Raw genomic sequence first — 21,111 nt, 5'->3', positions numbered from 1 at the left:
GCATCAGACTTGAGCAGCTCTCCCAGAGTTAGCAGGTGGCATCAGACTTGAGCAGCTCTCCCAGAGTTAGCAGGTGGCATCAGACTTGAGCAGCTCTCCCAGAGTTAGCAGGTGGCAGGAGACTGGAGTAGCTCTCCCAGGGTTAGCAGGCAGCAGGAGACTGGAGTAGCTTTCCCAGGGTTAGCAGGCGGCAGGACACTTGAGCAGATCTTCCAGAGTTAGCAGATGGCATCACACTCAAGTCAACTCTCCTAGGGTTAGCAGGAGACATCAGACTTGAGCAGCTCTCCCAGAGTTAGCAGCTGGCAGCAGATTTGAGCAGTTCTCCCAGGGTTAGCAGGTGGCATCAGACTTGTGCAGCTCTCCCAGAGTTAGCAGCTGGCAGCAGACTTGAGCAGCTTTCCCAGAGTTAGCAGGTGGCATCAGACTTGAGCAGCTCTCCCAGAGTTAGCAGGTGGCATCAGACTTGAGCAGCTCTCCCAGGGTTAGCAGGTATCATCAGACTTGAGTAGTTCTATCAGGGTTAGCAGGTGGCATCAGACTTGACCAACTCTCCCAGGGTTAACAGGTGGCATCAAACATGTGCAGCTCTATCAGGGTTAGCTGGTGGTATCAGACCTGAGCCACTCTCCCAGGCTTAACAGGTGGCAGCAGACTTGACCAGCTCTCCCAGGGTTAACAGGTGGCATCAAACATGTGCAGCTCTATCAGGGTTAGCAGGTGGCATCAGACTTGAGCAGCTCTCCCAGAGTTTGCAGGTGGCAGGAGACTTGAGCAGCTCTCCCGGGGTTAGCAGGAGGCATCAGACTTGAGCAGCTCTCCCAGGGTTACCAGGTGGCATCAGACTTTACAAGCTCTATCAGGCTTTAACTATTGGCAGAAGACTTGACCAGGTCTCCCAGAGTTAGAAGGTGGCATCAGACTTGAGCAGTTCTATCAGGGTTAGCAGGTGGCAGGAGACTTGAGCAGCTCTTCCAGGGTTAGTAAGTGGCATTAGACTTGAGCAGCTCTTCCAAGGATAGCAGATGGCATCATGCTTGAGCAGGTTAGTGGGTGGCAGCAGACTTGAGCAGCTCTCCCAGGGTTAGCTAGTGGCAGCAGACCTGAACAGCTATATCAGGGTTAGCAGGTAGCAGGAGACTTGAGCAGGTCTCCCACAGTTAGCAGGTGGCAGCAGACTTGAGCAGCTCTCCCAGGGTTAGTAGGTGGCATCAGACGTGAGGAGCTCTCCCAGGGTTAGCAGGTGGCATCAGACTCGACCAGGTCTCCCAGGTTAGCAGGTGACAGCAGACATGAACAGCTCTCCCAGGGTTTGTAGGTGGCATCAGACTCGACCAGGTCTCCCAGGTTAGCAGGTGACAGCAGACATGAACAGCTCTCCCAGGGTTAGTAGGTGGCATCAGACTTGAGCAGCTCTATCAGGTTAGCAGGTGGCCGTAGACTTGACCAGGCCTCCTAGGGTTAGTAGGAGGCATCAGACTTCAGCAACTCTCCCAGGGTTAGCAGGTGGCAGGAGACCTGAGCAGCTCTCCCAAGGCTAGCAGGTGGCATCAGACTTGAGTAGCTCTATGTAAGCAGGTAACAGTAGACTAGAGCAGCTCTTCCAGGGTTAGCAGGTGGCATCAGACTTGACCTGTTCTCCCAAGGCTAGCAGGTGGCAACAGACCTGAGCAGTTCTCCCAGGGTTAGCAGGTGGCATCAGACTTGAGCAGCTCTATCAGAGTTAGCAGGTGGCATCAGACTTGAGCAGCTCTCCCAGGACTAGTGGGTTGCAGTAGACTTGAGCAGGTCTCCCAGGGTTAGCAGGTGGCATCAGGCTTGACCAGCTCTCCCAGGGTTAGCAGGTGGCATCAGACTCGACCAGGTCTCCCAGGGTTAGCAGGTGGCATCAGACTCGACCAGCTCTCCCAGGGTTAGCAGGTGGCATCAGACTCGACCAGGTCTCCCAGGGTTAGCAGGTGGCATCAGACTCGACCAGCTCTCCCAGGGTTAGTAGGTGGCATCAGACGTAAGCAGCTCTCCCAGGGTTAGTAGGTGGCAGGAGACTTGAGCAGCTCTCCCAAGGCTAGCAGGTGGCATCAGACATGAGTAGCTCTCCCATGGTAAGCAGGTAGCAGTAGATTGGAACAGCTCTCCCAGGGTTAGCAGGTGGCAGGAGACTTGAGCAGCTCTCCCAAGGCTAGCAGGTGGCAGCAGACTTGAGCAGCTCTCCCAGGGTTAGCAGGTGGCATCAGACTTGACCAGCTCTCCCAAGGCTAGCAGGTGGCAACAGACCTGAGCAGCTCTCCCAGGGTTAGCAGGTGGCATCAGTCTTGAGCAGCTCTCCCACGGTTAGCAGGTGGCATTAGACTTGAGCAGTTCTCCCAGGCTTAGCAGGTGGCATCAGACTTGACCAGCTCTCCCAGGGTTAGCAAGTGGCATCAGATTTGAGCAGCTCTCCCAGGGTTAGCAGGTGGCATCAGACTCGACCAGGTCTCCCAGGGTTAGCAGGTGCCATCAGACTTGAGCAAGTCTCCCAGGGTTAGCAGATGGCATCAGACTCGACCAGGTCTCCCAGGGTTAGCAGGTGGCATCAGACGACCAGCTCTCCCAGGGTTAGTAGGTGGCATCAGATGTAAGCAGCTCTCCCAGGGTTAGTAGGTGGCAGGAGACTTGAGCAGCTCTCCCAAGGCTAGCAGGTGGCAGCAGACTTGAGTAGCTCTCCCAGGGTAAGCAGGTGGCATCAGACTTGACCTGTTCTCCCAAGGCTAACAGGTGGCATCAGACCTGAGCACCTGTCCCAGGGTTAGCAGGTGGCAGGAGACTTGAGCAGCTCTCCCAGGGTTAGCAGGTGGCAGGAGACTTGAGCAGCTCTCCCAGGGTTAGCAGGTGGCAGCAGACAAGCAGTTCTCCCAGGGTTAGCAGGTGGCATCAGACTTGTGCAGCTCTATCAGGGTTAGCAGGTGGCATCAGACTTGAGCAGCTCTCCCAGGGTTAGCAGGTGGCAGGAGACTTGAGCAGCTCTCCCAGGGTTAGCAGGTGGCAGCAGACAAGCAGTTCTCCCAGGGTTAGCAGGTGGCGTCAGACTTGAGCAGCTCTCTCAGGGCTAGTGGGCTGCAGTAGACTTGACCAGGTCTCCCAGGGTTAGCAGGTAGCAGCAGACTTGAGTAGCTCTCCCAGGGTTAGCAGGTAGCAGCAGACTTGAGCAGTTCTCCCAGGGTTAGCATGAGGCAGCAGACTTGAGCAGCTCCCATGGTTAGCGGGTGACAGCACACTTGAACAGCTTTTCCAGGGTTAGCAGGTGGCATTAGACTTGAGCAGCTCTCCCAGGGTTAGCAGGTGGCATCAGACTCAGCCAGGTCTCCCAGGGTAGCAGATGGCATCAGACTTGAGCAGGTCTCCAAGGGTTAGCAGGTGGCATCAGACTCGATCAGGTCTCCCAGGGTTAGCAGGTGGCATCAGACTTGACCAGCTCTCCCAGGGTTAGCAGGTGGCATCAGACTTGTGCAGCTCTCCCAGGGTTAGCAGGTGGCATTAGACTCGACCAGCTCTCCCAGGGTTAGTAGGTGGCATCAGACGTAAGCAGTTCCCCCAGGGTTAGTGGGTGGCAGGAGACTTGAGCAGCTCTCCCAAGGTTAGCAGGTGGCATCAGACTTGACCTGTTCTCCCAAGGCTAGCAGGTGGCAACAGACCTGAGCAGCTCTCCCAGGGTTAGTAGGTGGCAGGAGACTTGAGCAGCTCTCCCAAGGCTAGCAGGTGGCAGCAGACTTAAGTAGCTCTCCCAGGGTAAGCAGGTGGCATCAGACTTGACCTGTTCTCCCAAGGCTAACAGGTGGCATCAGACTTGAGCAGCTCTCCCAAGGTTGGCAGGTGGCATCAGACTTGTGCAGCTCTATCAGGGTTAGCAGGTGGCAGGAGACTTGAGCTGCTCTCCCAGGGTTAGCAGGTGGCATCAGACTTGAGCAGCTCTCCCATGGTTAGCAGGTGGCATCAGACTTGAGCAGCTCTCCCAGGGTTAGCAGGTGGCATCAGACTTGAGCAGCTCTCCCAGGGTTAGCAGGTGGCATCAGACTTGAGCAGGTCTCCCAGAGTTAGCAGGTGGCATCAGACTTGAGCAGCTCTCCCAGAGTTAGCAGGTGGCATCAGACTTGAGCAGCTCTCCCAGGGTTAGCAGGTGGCATCAGACTTGAGCAGCTCTCCCAGAGTTAGCAGGTGGCATCAGACTTGAGCAGCTCTCCCAGGGTTAGCAGGTGGCATCAGACTTGAGCAGGTCTCCAAGGGTTAGCAGGTGGCATCAGACTCGACCAGGTCTCCCAGAGTTAGCAGGTGGCATCAGATTAGACCAGGTCTCCCAGGGTTAGCAGGTGGCATCAGACTTGTGCAGCTCTCCCAGGGTTAGCAGGTGGCATCAGACTCGACCAGGTCTCCCAGGGTTAGCAAGTGCCAGCAGACTTGAGCAACTCCCAGGATTAGCGGGTGACAGCACACTTGAACAGTTTTTCCAGGGTTAGCAGGTGACATTAGACTTGAGCAACTCTCTCAGGGTTAGCAGGTGGCATCAGACTTGTGCAGCTCTCCCAGGGTTAGCAGGTGGCAGGAGACATGTGCAGTTCTCCCAGGGTTAGCAGGTGGCAGCAGACTTGAGCAGCTCTCCCAGGGTTAGCAGGTGGCAGCAGACTTGTGCAGCTCTCCCAGGGTTAGCAGGAGGCAGCAGACTTAAGCAGCTCTCCCAGGGTTAGCAGGTGACATCAGACTTGATCACCTCTCCCAGTGTCAGGAAGTGGCAGCAGACTTGAGCAGTTCTCCCAGGGTTAGCAGGTGACATCAGACTTGAGCAGCTCTCCCAGGTTAGCAGTTGGCTGAAGACATGAGCAGCGATCCCAGGTTAGTGGGTGGCAGCAGACTTGAGCAGCTCCTCCAGGGTTAGCAGGTGGCAGCAGACTTGAGCAGGTCTCCGAGGTTTGCGGGTGGCAGAAGACTTGAGCAGCTCTCCCAGGGTTAACGGGTGACATCACACTTGGGGCATCAGATATGACTAGCTCTCCCAGGGTTAACACCCTACTGGATTCTGTGCAACCATTGGTGTGGAGAGAATTGGCCTGTGATTCAAGGAGAAAGGGACATATTACAACACCTTCTCTGTAAAACAATCAGCTTTTGAAAGTTAGCCACCTGCGTATACTGGCAATGTAATTATTCTGATAATGTGTCAGGATCAAAATATGGCTGTACGTATGTTGTACTGACATGGTAATAGTGATTGTGTATAATGTATCAGGATCAGAACACTGCTGTACGTATGATCTACTGGCATGGTAATACTGATTGTGTATAATGTATCGGGATCAGAACACGGCTGTATGTATGATCTACTGGCATGGTAATACTGATTATGTATAATGTATCAGGATCAGAACACTGTTGCACATCTGATGTATGATGTACTGGCATGGTAATACTGATTGTGTATAATGTATCAGGATCAGAACACTGCTGTACATATGATCTACTGGCATGGCAATACTGATTGTGTATAATGAATCAGGATCAGAACAAGGCTGTACATCTGTTGTATGATGTACTGGCATGGTAATACTGACTGTGTATAATGTATCATGATCAGAACACGGCTGCACGTACGTTGTATGATGTACTGGCATGGTAATACTGATCGTGTATAATGTATCAGGATCAGAACACTACAGTACATATGATATACTGGCATGGTAATACTGATTGTGTATAATGTTTGCTGCACATCTGTTGTATGATGTACTGGCATGGTAATAATGATTTTGTATAATGTACCAGGATCAGAACATTGCTGTACATATGACGTACTGGCATGGTAATACTGATTGTGTATAATGTATCAGGATCAGAACACTGAAGTATATATGATATACTGGGATGGTAATACTGATTGTGTATAATGTTTGCTGCACATCTGTTGTATGATGTACTGGCAAGGTAATACTGATTATGTATAATGTATCAGGTTCAGAACATGGCTGTATGTATGATATACTGGCATGGTAATACTGATTGTGTATAATGTATCGGGATCAGAACACAGCTGTATGTATGATGTACTGGCATGGTAATAGTGATTGTGTATAATGTATCAGGATTAGAACATTGCTGTATGAATGATCTATTGGCATGGTAATAGTGATTGTGTATAATGTATCAGGATTAGAACATTGCTGTATGAATGATCTATTGGCATGGTAATAGTGATTGTGTATAATGTATCAGGATTAGAACATTGCTGTATGAATGATCTATTGGCATGGTAATAGTGATTGTGTATAATGTATCAGGATTAGAACACAGCTGTATGTATGATCTACTGGCATGGTAATAATGATTGTGTATAATGTATCAGGATTAGAACACAGCTGTATGAATGATCTACTGGCATGGTAATAGTGATTGTGTATAATGTATCAGGATTAGAACACAGCTGTATGAATGATCTATTGGCATGGTAATAGTGATTGTGTATAATGTATCAGGATTAGAACACAGCTGTATGAATGATCTACTGGCATGGTAATAGTGATTGTGTATAATGTATCAGGATTAGAACACAGCTGTATGTATGATCTACTGGCATGGTAATAGTGATTGTGTATAATGTATCAGGATTAGAACATTGCTGTATGAATGATCTATTGGCATGGTAATAGTGATTGTGTATAATGTATCAGGATTAGAACACAGCTGTATGAATGATCTACTGGCATGGTAATAGTGATTGTGTATAATGTATCAGGATAGAACACTGCTGTATGTATGATCTACTGGCATGGTAATAATGATTGTGTATAATGTATCAGGATTAGAACACAGCTGTATGTATGATCTACTGGCATGGTAATAGTGATTGTGTATAATGTATCAGGATTAGAACATTGCTGTATGTATGATCTACTGGCATGGTAATAGTGATTGTGTATAATGTATCAGGATCAGACACAGCTGTATGTATGATGTACTGGCATGGTAATAGTGATTGTGTATAATGTATCAGGATTAGAACACAGCTGTATGTATGATCTACTGGCATGGTAATAGTGATTGTGTATAATGTATCAGGATTAGAACATGGCTGTATGTATGATGTACTGGCATGGTAATACTGATTGTGTATAATGTATCAGGATTAGAACACTGCTGTATGAATGATCTATTGGCATGGTAATACTGATTGTGTATAATGTATCAGGATTAGAACACTGCTGTATGTATGATCTACTGGCATGGTAATAGTGATTGTGTATAATGTATCAGGATTAGAACACAGCTGTATGTATGATGTACTGGCATGGTAATAGTGATTATGTATAATGTATCAGGATCAAAACACTGCTGTACGTATGATGTACTGGCATGGTAATACTGATTGTGTATATTGTATCAGGATCAAAACACTTCTGTACGTATGATGTACTGGCATGGTAATACTGATTGTGTATAATGAATCAGGATCAGAACATGGCTGTATGTATGATCTACTGGCATGGTAATACTGATTGTCTATAGTGTTTGCTGCACATCTGTTGTATGATGTACTGACATGGTAATACTGATTGTGTATAATGTATCAGGTTCAGAACACTGCTGTACGTATGATGTACTGGCATGGTAATACTGATTGTGTATAATGTATCAGGATCAGAACATGGCTGTACATATGATGTACTAGCATGGTAATACTGATTATGTATAATGTATCAGGATCAGACCACTGGTGTACGTATGATGTACTGGCATGGTATACTGATTGTGTATAATGTATCAGGATCAGAACACTGCTGTAAGTATGATGTACTGGCATGGTAACACTGATTGTGTATAATGTATCAGGTTCAGAACACTGCTGTACGTATGATGTACTGGCATGGTAATACTGATTGTGTATAATGTATCAGGATCAGAACATGGCTGTATGAATGATGTACTAGCATGGTAATACTGATTATGTATAATGTATCAGGATCAGAACACTGCTGTACGTATGATGTACTGGCATGGTAATACTGATTGTGTATAATGTATCAGGTTCAGAACACTGCTGTACGTATGATGTACTGGCATGGTAATAGTGATTGTGTATAATGTATCAGGATCAGAACACAGCTGTATGTATGATGTACTGGCATGGTAATAGTGATTGTGTATAATGTATCAGGATTAGAACACAGCTGTATGTATGATGTACTGGCATGGTAATACTGATTATGTATAATGTATCAGGATCAGAACACTGCTGTACGTATGATGTACTGGCATGGTAATACTGATTGTGTATAATGTATCAGGTTCAGAACACTGCTGTACGTATGATGTACTAGCATGGTAATACTGATTATGTATAATGTATCAGGATCAGAACACTGCTGTACGTATGATGTACTGGCATGGTAATACTGATTGTGTATATTGTATCAGGATCAAAACACTTCTGTACGTATGATGTACTGGCATGGTAATACTGATTGTGTATAATGAATCAGGATCAGAACATGGCTGTACGTATGATCTACTGGCATGGTAATACTGATTGTCTATAGTGTTTGCTGCACATCTGTTGTATGATGTACTGACATGGTAATACTGATTGTGTATAATGTATCAGGTTCAGAACACTGCTGTACGTATGATGTACTGGCATGGTAATACTGATTGTGTATAATGTATCAGGATCAGAACATGGCTGTACATATGATGTACTAGCATGGTAATACTGATTATGTATAATGTATCAGGATCAGAACACTGGCTGTACGTATGATGTACTGGCATGGTATACTGATTGTGTATAATGTATCAGGATCAGAACACTGCTGTAAGTATGATGTACTGGCATGGTAACACTGATTGTGTATAATGTATCAGGATCAGAACACTGCTGTAAGTATGATGTACTGGCATGGTAATACTGATTGTGTATAATGTATCAGGATCAGAACATGGCTGTATGAATGATCTACTAGGCATGGTAATACTGATTATGTATAATGTATCAGGATCAGAACACTGCTGTACGTATGATGTACTGGCATGGTAATACTGATTGTGTATAATGTATCAGGTTCAGAACACTGCTGTACGTATGATGTACTGGCATGGTAATAGTGATTGTGTATAATGTATCAGGATCAGAACACAGCTGTATGTATGAGTACTGGCATGGTAATAGTGATTGTGTATAATGTATCAGGATTAGAACACAGCTGTATGTATGATGTACTGGCATGGTAATACTGATTATGTATAATGTATCAGGATCAGAACACTGCTGTACGTATGATGTACTGGCATGGTAATACTGATTGTGTATAATGTATCAGGTTCAGAACACTGCTGTACGTATGATGTACTAGCATGGTAATACTGATTATGTATAATGTATCAGGATCAGAACACTGCTGTACGTATGATGTACTGGCATGGTAATACTGATTGTGTATAATGTATCAGGTTCAGAACACTGCTGTACGTATGATGTACTGGCATGGTAATACTGATTGTGTATAATGTATCAGGATCAGAACACAGCTGTATGTATGATGTACTGGCATGGTAATAGTGATTGTGTATAATGTATCAGGATCAGAACATGGCTGTATGTATGATGTACTGGCATGGTAATAGTGATTGTGTATAATGTATCAGGATCAGAACACAGCTGTATGTATGATGTACTGGAATGGTAATAGTGATTGTGTATAATGTATCAGGATCAGAACACAGCTGTATGTATGATGTACTGGCATGGTAATAGTGATTGTGTATAATGTATCAGGATTAGGACATTGCTGTATGAATGATCTATTGGCATGGTAATGCTGATTGTGTATAATGTATCAGGATTAGAACATTGCTGTATGAATGATCTATTGGCATGGTAATACTGATTGTGTATAATGTATCAGGATTAGAACACAGCTGTATGTATGATGTACTGGCATGGTAATAGTGATTGTGTATAATGTATCAGGATTAGAACACAGCTGTATGTATGATGTACTGGCATGGTAATACTGATTGTGTATAATGTATCAGGATTAGAACATTGATGTATGAATGATCTATTGGCATGGTAATAGTGATTGTGTATAATGTATCAGGATTAGAACATTGCTGTATGAATGATCTATTGGCATGGTAATACTGATTGTTTATAATGTATCAGGATTAGAACACAGCTGTATGTATGATCTACTGGCATGGTAATACTGATTGTGTATAATGTACCTGGATCAGAATACTGCTGTACATATGATCTACTGCCATGGTAATGCTGATTGTGCATATTGTATCAGGATCAAAACACTGCTGTATGTATTATGTACTGGCATGGTAATACTGATTGTGTATAATGTATCTGGATCAGAACACAGCTGCACATCTGTTGTATGATGTACTGGCATGGTAATACTGATTGTGTATAATGTATCAGTATCAGAGCATGGCTTCACATCTGTTGTATGATGTATTGGAATGGTAATACTGATTGTGTATAATGTATCAGGATCAGAACACTGCAGTACGTATGATGTACTGGTATGGTAATATTGATTTTGTATAATGTACCAGGATCAGAACATTGCTGTACATATGATGTACTGGTATGGTAATACTGATTGTGTATAATGTATCAGTATCAGAACACTGCTGTACATATGATATACTGGTGAGGGCAGCTATGTCTCACTAAGGGAGACAGTTGTATCTCACTAAGGGAGACAGCTAAGCCACATTGAGAGAGACAGCTGGGTCTCACTAAGGGAGACAGCTAAGCTACAGTGAGTGAGACAGCTGGGCTTCATTAAGGGAGACAACTATGCCACACTGAGAGAGACAGCTGGGCCTCATTAAGGGAGACAACTATGCCACACTGAGAGAGACAGCTGGGCCTTACTAAGGGAGACAACTAAGCCACAGTGAGAGAGACAGCTGGGCCTCATTAAGGGAGACAACTATGCCACACTGAGAGAGACAGCTGGGCCTTACTAAGGGAGACAACTAAGCCACAGTGAGAGAGACAGCTGGGCCTCATTAAGGGAGACAACTATACCACACTGAGAGAGACAGCTGGGCCTCATTAAGGGAGACAACTATGCCACACTGAGAGAGACAGCTGGGCTTCACCAAGGGAGACAGCTAAGCCACAGTGAGAGAGACAGCTGGGCCTCATTAAGGGAGACAACTATACCACACTGAGAGAGACAGCTGGGCCTCATTAAGGGAGACAACTATGCCACAGTGAGAGAGACAGCTGGGCCTTACTAAGGGAGACAACTAAGCCACAGTGAGAGAGACAGCTGGGCCTCATTAAGGGAGACAACTATGCCACACTGAGAGAGACAGCTGGGCTTCACCAAGGGAGACAGCTAAGCCACATTGAGAGAGACAGCTGGGTCTCACTAAGGGAGACAGCTAAGCCTTACTGAGAGAGACAGCTGGGCCTCACTAAGGGAGACAACTAATCCACAATGAGAGACAGCTGGGCTTCACCAAGGGAGACAGCTAAGCCACACTGAGAGACAGCTGGGTCTCACTAAGGGAGACAGCTAAGCCACACTGAGAGAGACAGCTGGGCCTCACTAAGGGAGACAACTAATCCACAATGAAAGACAGCTGGGCTTCACCAAGGGAGACAGCTAAGCCACAGTGAGAGAGACAGCTGGGTCTCACTAAGGGAAACAACTATGCCACACTGAGAGAGACAGCTGGGCCTCATTAAGGGAGACAACTATGCCACAGTGAGAGAGACAGCTGGGCCTTACTAAGGGAGACAACTAAGCCACAGTGAGAGAGACAGCTGGGCCTCATTAAGGGAGACAACTATGCCACAGTGAGAGAGACAGCTGGGCCTTACTAAGGGAGACAACTAAGCCACAGTGAGAGAGACAGCTGGGCCTCACTAAGGGAGACAACTATGCCACACAGAGAGACAGCTGGGTCTCACAGGGAGACAACCAAGCCACACTGAGAGAGACAGCTGGGCTTCACCAAGAGAGACAGCTAATCCACATTGAGAGAGACAGCTGGGCCTTCAGGTATACTTGTATACTTTAGGCATTTATGGTTGTTCACTCCAGGTATACTTGTACATTTTCGGTATTTATGGTTGCACACTCCAGGTATACTTGTACACTAAAGGTATTTGTAGTTGGACACTCCAGGTATACCTGTAAAATTAGGTATTTGTGGCTTTACACTTCAGGTATACTTGTACACTACAGGTATTTCTTGTATACTCCAGGTATACTTTTACATTTAGGTAATTGTGGTTGTATCCAGGTATACTTGTACACTACAGATATTTGCAGCTGTATACTCAAGGTTTCCTTGTACACTACAGGTATTTGTGGTTGTACACTTCAGGAATACTCGTACACTATAGGTACTGTGGCTGTACACTTAAGGCACACTACAGGTATTTCTGGTTGGATACTCTAAGTAAACATGTACGCTCTATGTGGAGGTCCATATTTAGCAATAAGGTAGCAAGATTAACACTGTATAATTGGTATATGTTAGAGAGAGGTATTAATCAAAATTATATTATTGCTATATAATTTGATAATGTTACAGAGAAGTATTTATTAGAATTATATTATTACTATATAATTTGATAATGTTACAGAGAAGTATTAATTAAAATCATATTATTGGTATAGAAATTGATAATGCTACAGGGAAGTATCAATTAGAATTATATTATTGCTATACAATTTGATAGTGTTACAGAGAAGTATTAATTAGAATTATATATATTTTTTTTGTTTTGTCGCTGTCTCCCGCGTTTGCGAGGTAGCGCAAGGAAACAGACGAAAGAAATGGCCCAACCCACCCCCATACACATGTATATACATATGTCCACACACGCAAATATACATACCTACACAGCTCTCCATGGTTTACCCCAGACGCTTCACATGCCCTGATTCAATCCACTGACAGCACGTCAACCCCGGTATACCACATTGATCCAATTCACTCTATTCCTTGCCCTCCTTTCACCCTCCTGCATGTTCAGGCCCCGATCACACAAAATCTTTTTCACTCCATCTTTCCACCTCCAATTTGGTCTCCCACTTCTCGTTCCCTCCACCTCCAACACATATATCCTCTTGGTCAATCTTTTCTCACTCACTCTCTCCATGTGCCCAAACCATTTCAAAACACCCTCTTCTGCTCTCTCAACCACGCTCTTTTTATTTCCACACCTCTCTCTTACCCTTACGTTACTTACTCGATCAAACCACCTCACACCACACATTGTCCTCAAACATCTCATTTCCAGCACATCCATCCTCCTGCGCACAACTCTATCCATAGCCCACGCCTCGCAACCATACAACATTGTTCGAAATACTATTCCTTCAAACATACCCATTTTTGCTTTCCGAGATAATGTTCTCGACTTCCAAACATTCTTCAAGGCTCCCAGGATTTTCGCCCCCTCCCCCACCCTATGATCCACTTCCGCTTCCATGGTTCCATCCGCTGACAGATCCACTCCCAGATATCTAAAACACTTTACTTCCTCCAGCTTTTCTCCATTCAAACTTACCTCCCAATTGACTTGACCCTCAACCCAACTGTACCTAATAACCTTGCTCTTATTCACATTTACTCTTAACTTTCTTCTTTCACTCACTTTACCAAACTCAGTCACCAGCTTCTGCAGTTTCTCACATGAATCAGCCACCAGCGCTGTATCATCAGCGAACAACAACTGACTCACTTCCCAAGCTCTCTCATCCCCAACAGACTTCATACTTGCCCCTCTTTCCAAAACTCTTGCATTCACCTCCCTAGCAACCCCATCCATAAACAAATTAAACAACCATGGAGACATCACACACCCCTGCCGCAATCCTACATTCACTGAGAACCAATCACTTTCCTCTCTTCCTACACGTACACATGCCTTACATCCTTGATAAAAACTTTTCACTGCTTCTGACAACTTGCCTCCCACACCATATATTTTTAATACCTTCCACAGAGCATCTCTATCAACTCTATCATATGCCTTCTCCAGATCCATAAATGCTACATACAAATCCATTTGCTTTTCTAAGTATTTCTCACATACATTCTTCAAAGCAAACACCTGATCCACACATCCTCTACCACTTCTGAAACCACACTGCTCTTCCCCAATCTGATGCTCTGTACATGCCTTCACCCTCTCAATCAATACCCTCCCATATAATTTACCAGGAATACTCAACAAACTTATACCTCTGTAATTTGAGCACTCACTCTTATCCCCTTTGCCTTTGTACAATGGCACTCTGCATGCATTCCGCCAATCCTCAGGCACCTCACCATGAGTCATACATACATTAAATAACCTTACCAACCAGTCAACAATACAGTCACCCCCTTTTTTAATAAATTCCACTGCAATACCATCCAAACCTGCTGCCTTGCCGGCTTTCATCTTCCGCAAAGCTTTTACTACCTCTTCTCTGTTTACCTAATCATTTTCCCTAACCCTCTCACTTTGCACACCACTTTGACCAAAACACCCTATATCTGCCACTCTATCATCAAACACATTCAACAAACCTTCAAAATACTCACTCCATCTCCTTCTCACATCACCACTACTTGTTATCACCTCCCCATTTGCGCCCTTCACTGAAGTTCCCATTTGCTCCCTTGTCTTACGCACTTTATTTACCTCCTTCCAGAACATCTTTTTATTCTCCCTAAAATTTAATGATACTCTCTCACCCCAACTCTCATTTGCCCTTTTTTTTCACCTCTTGCACCTTTCTCTTGACCTCCTGTCTCTTTCTTTTATACATCTCCCACTCAATTGCATTTTTCCCCTGCAAAAATCATCCAAATGCCTCTCTCTTCTCTTTCACTGATAATCTTACTTCTTCATCCCATCACTCACTACCCTTTCTAATCAACCCACCTCCCACTCCTCTCATGCCGCAAGCATCTTTTGCGCAATCCATCACTGATTCCCTAAATACATCCCATTCCTCCCCCACTCCCCTTACTTCCATTGTTCTCACCTTTTTCCATTCTGTACTCAGTCTCTCCTGGTACTTCCTCACACAAGTCTCCTTCCCAAGCTCACTTACTCTCACCACCCTCTTCACTCCAACATTCACTCTTCTTTTCTGAAAACCCATACAAATCTTCACCTTAGCCTCCACAAGATAATGATCAGACATCCCTCCAGTTGCACCTCTCAGCACATCAACATCCAAAAGTCTCTCTTTCGCGCGCCTGTCAATTAACACGTAATCCAATAATGCTCTCTGGCCATCTCTCCTACTTACATACATATACTTGTGTATATCTCGCTTTTTAAACCAGGTATTCCCAATCACCAGTCCTTTTTCAGCACATAAATCTACAAGCTCTTCACCATTTCCATTTACAACACTGAACACCCCATGTATACCAATTATTCCCTCAACTGCCACATTACTCACCTTTGCATTCAAATCACCCATCACTATAACCCGGTCTCGAGCATCAAAACCACTAACACACTCATTCAGCTGCTCCCAAAACACTTGCCTCTCATGATCTTTCTTCTCATGCCCAGGTGCATATGCACCAATAATCACCCATCTCTCTCCATCAACTTACAGTTTTACCCATATTAATCAAGAATTTACTTTATTACATTCTATCACATACTCCCACAACTCCTGTTTCAGGAGTACTGCTACTCCTTCCCTTGTTCTTGTCCTGTCACTAACCCCTGACTTTACTCCCAAGACATTCCCAAACCACTCTTCCCCTTTACCCTTGAGCTTCGTTTCACTCAGAGCCAAAACATCCAGGTTCCTTTCCTCAAACATACTACCTATCTCTCCTTTTCTCACATCTTGGTTACATCCACACACATTTAGACACCCCAGTCTGAGCCTTCGAGGAGAATGAGCACTCCCCGCGTGACTCCTTCTTCTGTTTCCCATTTTAGAAAGTTAAAAAAATACAAGGAGGGGAGGATTTCTGGCCCCCCGCTCCCGTCCCCTCTAGTCGCCTTCTACGACATGCGAGGAATGCGTGGGAAGTATTCTTTCACTCCTATCCCCAGGGATAATATATATATATATATATACATATATATATACATAAGTATATATATATACAGGTATTCCTCGCGTGTCGTAGAAAGCGACTAGAGGGGACGGGAGCGGGGGGCCGGAAATCCTCCCCTCCTTGTATTAACTTTCTAAAATGGGAAACAGAAGAAGGAGCAACGCGGGGAGTGCTCATCCTCCTCGAAGGCTCAGAGTGGGGTGCCTAAATGTGTGTGGATGTAACCAAGATGTGAAAAAAGGAGAGATAGGTAGTATGTTTGAGGAAACGAACCTGGATCTTTTGGCTCTGAGTGAAACGAAGCTCAAGGGTAAAGGGGAAGAGTGGTTTGGAAATGTCTGGGGAGTGAAGTCAGGGGTTAGTGAGAGGACAAGAGCAAGGGAAGGAGTAGCAATACTCCTGAAACAGGAGTTGTGGGAGTATGTGATAGAATGTAAGAAAGTAAATTCTCGATTAATATGGGTAAAATTGAAAGTTGATGGAGAGAGGTGGGTGATTATTGGTGCATATGCACCTGGGCATGAGAAGAAAGATCATGAGAGGCAAGTGTTTTGGGAGCAGCTAAATGAGTGTGTTAGCGGTTTTGATGCACGAGACCGGGTTATAGTGATGGGTGATTTGAATGCAAAGGTGAGTAATGTGGCAGTCGAGGGAATAATTGGTATGCATGGGGTGTTCAGTGTTGTAAATGGAAATGGTGAAGAGCTTGTAGATTTATGTGCTGAAAAAGGACTGATGATTGGGAATACCTGGTTTAAAAAGCGAGATATACATAAGTATACTTATGTAAGTAGGAGAGATGGCCAGAGAGCGTTATTGGATTACGTGTTAATTGACAGGCGTGCGAAAGAGAGACTTTTGGATGTCAATGTGCTGAGAGGTGCAACTGGAGGGATGTCTGATCATTATCTTGTGGAGGCTAAGGTGAAGATTAGTATGGGTTTTCAGAAAAGAAGAGTGAATGTTGGGGTGAAGAAGGTGGTGAGAGTAAGTGAGCTTGGGAAGGAGACCTGTGTGAAGAAGTATCAGGAGAGACTGTGTACAGAATGGAAAAAGGTGAGAACAATGGAAGTAAGGGGAGTGGGGGAGGAATGGGATGTATTTAGGGAATCAGTGATGGATTGTGCAAAAGATGCTTGTGGCATGAGAAGAGTGGGAGGTGGGCTGTTTAGAAAGGGTAGTGAGTGGTGGGATGAAGAAGTAAGAGTATTAGTGAAAGAGAAGAGAGAGGCATTTGGACGATTTTTGCAGGGAAAAAATGCAATTGAGTGGGAGAAGTATAAAAGAAAGAGACAGGAGGTCAAGAGAAAAGTGCAAGAGGTGAAAAAAAGGGCAAATGAGAGTTGGGGTGAGAGACTATCAGTAAATTTTAGGGAGAATAAAAAGATGTTCTGGAAGGAGGTAAATAGGGTGCGTAAGACAAGGGAGCAAATGGGAACTTCAGTGAAGGGCGTAAATGGGGAGGTGATAACAAGTAGTGGTGAGGTGAGAAGGAGATGGAATGAGTATTTTGAAGGTTTGTTGAATGTGTCTGATGACAGAGTGGCAGATATAGGGTGTTTGGGTCGAGGTGGTGTGCAAAGTGAGAGGGTTAGGGAAAATGATTTGGTAAACAGAGAAGAGGTAGTAAAAGCTTTGCGGAAGATGAAAGCCGGCAAGGCAGCAGGTTTGGATGGTATTGCAGTGGAATTTATTAAAAAAGGGGGTGACTGTATTGTTGACTGGTTGGTAAGGTTATTTAATGTATGTATGACTCATGGTGAGGTGCCTGAGGATTGGCGGAATGCGTGCATAGTGCCATTGTACAAAGGCAAAGGGGATAAGAGTGAGTGCTCAAATTACAGAGGTATAAGTTTGTTGAGTATTCCTGGTAAATTATATGGGAGGGTATTGATTGAGAGGGTGAAGGCATGTACAGAGCATCAGATTGGGGAAGAGCAGTGTGGTTTCAGAAGTGGTAGAGGATGTGTGGATCAGGTGTTTGCTTTGAAGAATGTATGTGAGAAATACTTAGAAAAGCAAATGGATTTGTATGTAGCATTTATGGATCTGGAGAAGGCATATGATAGAGTTGATAGAGATGCTCTGTGGAAGGTATTAAGAATATATGGTGTGGGAGGCAAGTTGTTAGAAGCAGTGAAAAGTTTTTATCGAGGATGTAAGGCATGTGTACGTGTAGGAAGAGAGGAAAGTGATTGGTTCTCAGTGAATGTAGGTTTGCGGCAGGGGTGTGTGATGTCTCCATGGTTGTTTAATTTGTTTATGGATGGGGTTGTTAGGGAGGTAAATGCAAGAGTCTTGGAAAGAGGGGCAAGTATGAAGTCTGTTGGGGATGAGAGAGCTTGGGAAGTGAGTCAGTTGTTGTTCGCTGATGATACAGCGCTGGTGGCGGATTCATGTGAGAAACTGCAGAAGCTGGTGACGGAGTTTGGTAAAGTGTGTGGAAGAAGAAAGTTAAGAGTAAATGTGAATAAGAGCAAGGTTATTAGGTACAGTAGGGTTGAGGGTCAAGTCAATTGGGAGGTGAGTTTGAATGGAGAAAAACTGGAGGAAGTGAAGTGTTTTATATATCTGGGAGTGGATCTGTCAGCGGATGGAACCATGGAAGCGGAAGTGGATCATAGGGTGGGGGAGGGGGCGAAAATTTTGGGAGCCTTGAAAAATGTGTGGAAGTCGAGAACATTATCCCGGAAAGCAAAAATGGGTATGTTTGAAGGAATAGTAGTTCCAACAATGTTGTATGGTTGCGAGGCGTGGGCTATGGATAGAGTTGTGCGCAGGAGGATGGATGTGCTGGAAATGAGATGTTTGAGGACAATGTGTGGTGTGAGGTGGTTTGATCGAGTAAGTAACGTAAGGGTAAGAGAGATGTGTGGAAATAAAAAGAGCGTGGTTGAGAGAGCAGAAGAGGGTGTTTTGAAATGGTTTGGGCACATGGAGAGAATGAGTGAGGAAAGATTGACCAAGAGGATATATGTGTCGGAGGTGGAGGGAACGAGGAGAAGAGGGAGACCAAATTGGAGGTGGAAAGATGGAGTGAAAAGGATTTTGTGTGATCGGGGCCTGAACATGCAGGAGGGTGAAAGGAGGGCAAGGAATAGAGTGAATTGGAGCGATGTGGTATACAGGGGTTGACGTGCTGTCAGTGGATTGAATCAAGGCATGTGAAGCGTCCGGGGTAAACCAAGGAAAGCTGTGTAGGTATGTATATTTGCGTGTGTGGACGTGTGTATGTACATGTGTATGGGGGGGGTTGGGCCATTTCTTTCGTCTGTTTCCTTGCGCTACCTCGCAAACGCGGGAGACAGCGACAAAGTATAAAAAAAAAAAAAAAAAAAATATACATAAGTATATAGATATACATAAGTATACTTATGTAAGTAGGAGAGATGGCCAGAGAGCGTTATTGGATTACGTGTTAATTGACAGGTGCGCGAAAGAGAGACTTTTGGATGTTAATGTGCTGAGAGGTGCAACTGGAGGGATGTCTGATCATTATCTTGTGGAGGCTAAGGTGAAGATTTGTATGGGTTTTCAGAAAAAAAAGAGTGAATGTTGGGGTGAAGAGGGTGGTGAGAGTAAGTGAGCTTGGGAAGGAGACTTGTGTGAGGAAGTACCAGGAGAGACTGAGTACAGAATGGAAAAAGGTGAGAACAATGGAAGTAAGGGGAGTGGGGGAGGAATGGGATGTATTTAGGGAATCAGTGATGGATTGCGCAAAAGATGCTTGTGGCATGAGAAGAGTGGGAGGTGGGTTGATTAGAAAGGGTAGTGAGTGGTGGGATGAAGAAGTAAGAGTATTAGTGAAAGAGAAGAGAGAGGCATTTGGACGATTTTTGCAGGGGAAAAAATGCAATTGAGTGGGAGACGTATAAAAGAAAGAGACAGGAGGTCAAGAGAAAGGTGCAAGAGGTGAAAAAAAAGGGCAAATGAGAGTTGGGGTGAGAGAGTATCATTAAATTTTAGGGAGAATAAAAAGATGTTCTGGAAGGAGGTAAATAAAGTGCGTAAGACAAGGGAGCAAATGGGAACTTCAGTGAAGGGCGCAAATGGGGAGGTGATAACAAGTAGTGGTGATGTGAGAAGGAGATGGAGTGAGTATTTTGAAGGTTTGCTGAATGTGTTTGATGATAGAGTGGCAGATATAGGGTGTTTTGGTTGAGATGGTGTGCAAAGTGAGAGGGTTAGGGAAAATGATTTGATAAACAGAGAAGAGGTAGTAAAAGCTTTGCGGAAGATGAAAGCCGGCAAGGCAGCAGGTTTGGATGGTATTGCAGTGGAATTTATTAAAAAAGGGGGTGACTGTATTGTTGACTGGTTGGTAAGGTTATTTAATGTATGTATGACTCACGGTGAGGTGCCTGAGGATTGGCAGAATGCGTGCATAGTGCCATTGTACAAAGGCAAAGGGGATAAGAGTGAGTGCTCAAATTACAGAGGTATAAGTTTGTTGAGTATTCCTGGTAAATTATATGGGAGGGTATTGATTGAGAGGGTGAAGGCATGTACAGAGCATCAGATTGGGGAAGAGCAGTGTGGTTTCAGAAGTGGTAGAGGATGTGTGGATCAGGTGTTTGCTTTGAAGAATGTATGTGAGAAATACTTAGAAAAGCAAATGGATTTGTATGTAGCATTTATGGATCTGGAGAAGGCATATGATAGAGTTGATAGAGATGCTCTGTGGAAGGTATTAAGAATATATGGTGTGGGAGGCAAGTTGTTAGAAGCAGTGAAAAGTTTTTATCGAGGATGTAAGGCATGTGTACGTGTAGGAAGAGAGGAAAGTGATTGGTTCTCAGTGAATGTAGGTTTGCGGCAGGGGTGTGTGATGTCTCCATGGTTGTTTAGTTTGTTTATGGATGGGGTTGTTAGGGAGGTGAATGCAAGAGTTTTGGAAAGAGGGGCAAGTATGAAGTCTGTTGGGGATGAGAGAGCTTGGGAAGTGAGTCAGTTGTTGTTCGCTGATGATACAGCGCTGGTGGCTGATTCATGTGAGAAACTGCAGAAGCTGGTGACTGAGTTTGG

At 44.8% G+C, this 21,111-nt stretch overlaps 1 protein-coding gene across 1 annotated transcript in view; it reads right to left on the bottom strand.

The window, feature by feature from the left end:
- Window positions 1-69: 69 nt before the first annotated feature.
- The window catches only part of LOC139749643 (uncharacterized), an 80,079-nt gene continuing 59,037 nt past the window's right edge, over window positions 70-21,111 (bottom strand). Inside the window, exon 5 of the mRNA XM_071663815.1 lies at window positions 70-5,078. Within this exon, the coding sequence (XP_071519916.1) occupies window positions 5,038-5,078 (41 nt within the window). The 3' untranslated portion in view covers window positions 70-5,037. The remainder of the gene's footprint in view (window positions 5,079-21,111) is intronic.

Source organism: Panulirus ornatus, chromosome 7 (assembly GCF_036320965.1).
Source record: "Panulirus ornatus isolate Po-2019 chromosome 7, ASM3632096v1, whole genome shotgun sequence".
Classification (NCBI taxonomy): domain Eukaryota; kingdom Metazoa; phylum Arthropoda; class Malacostraca; order Decapoda; family Palinuridae; genus Panulirus; species Panulirus ornatus.
This window is presented reverse-complemented; position numbering and strand designations above follow the sequence as displayed.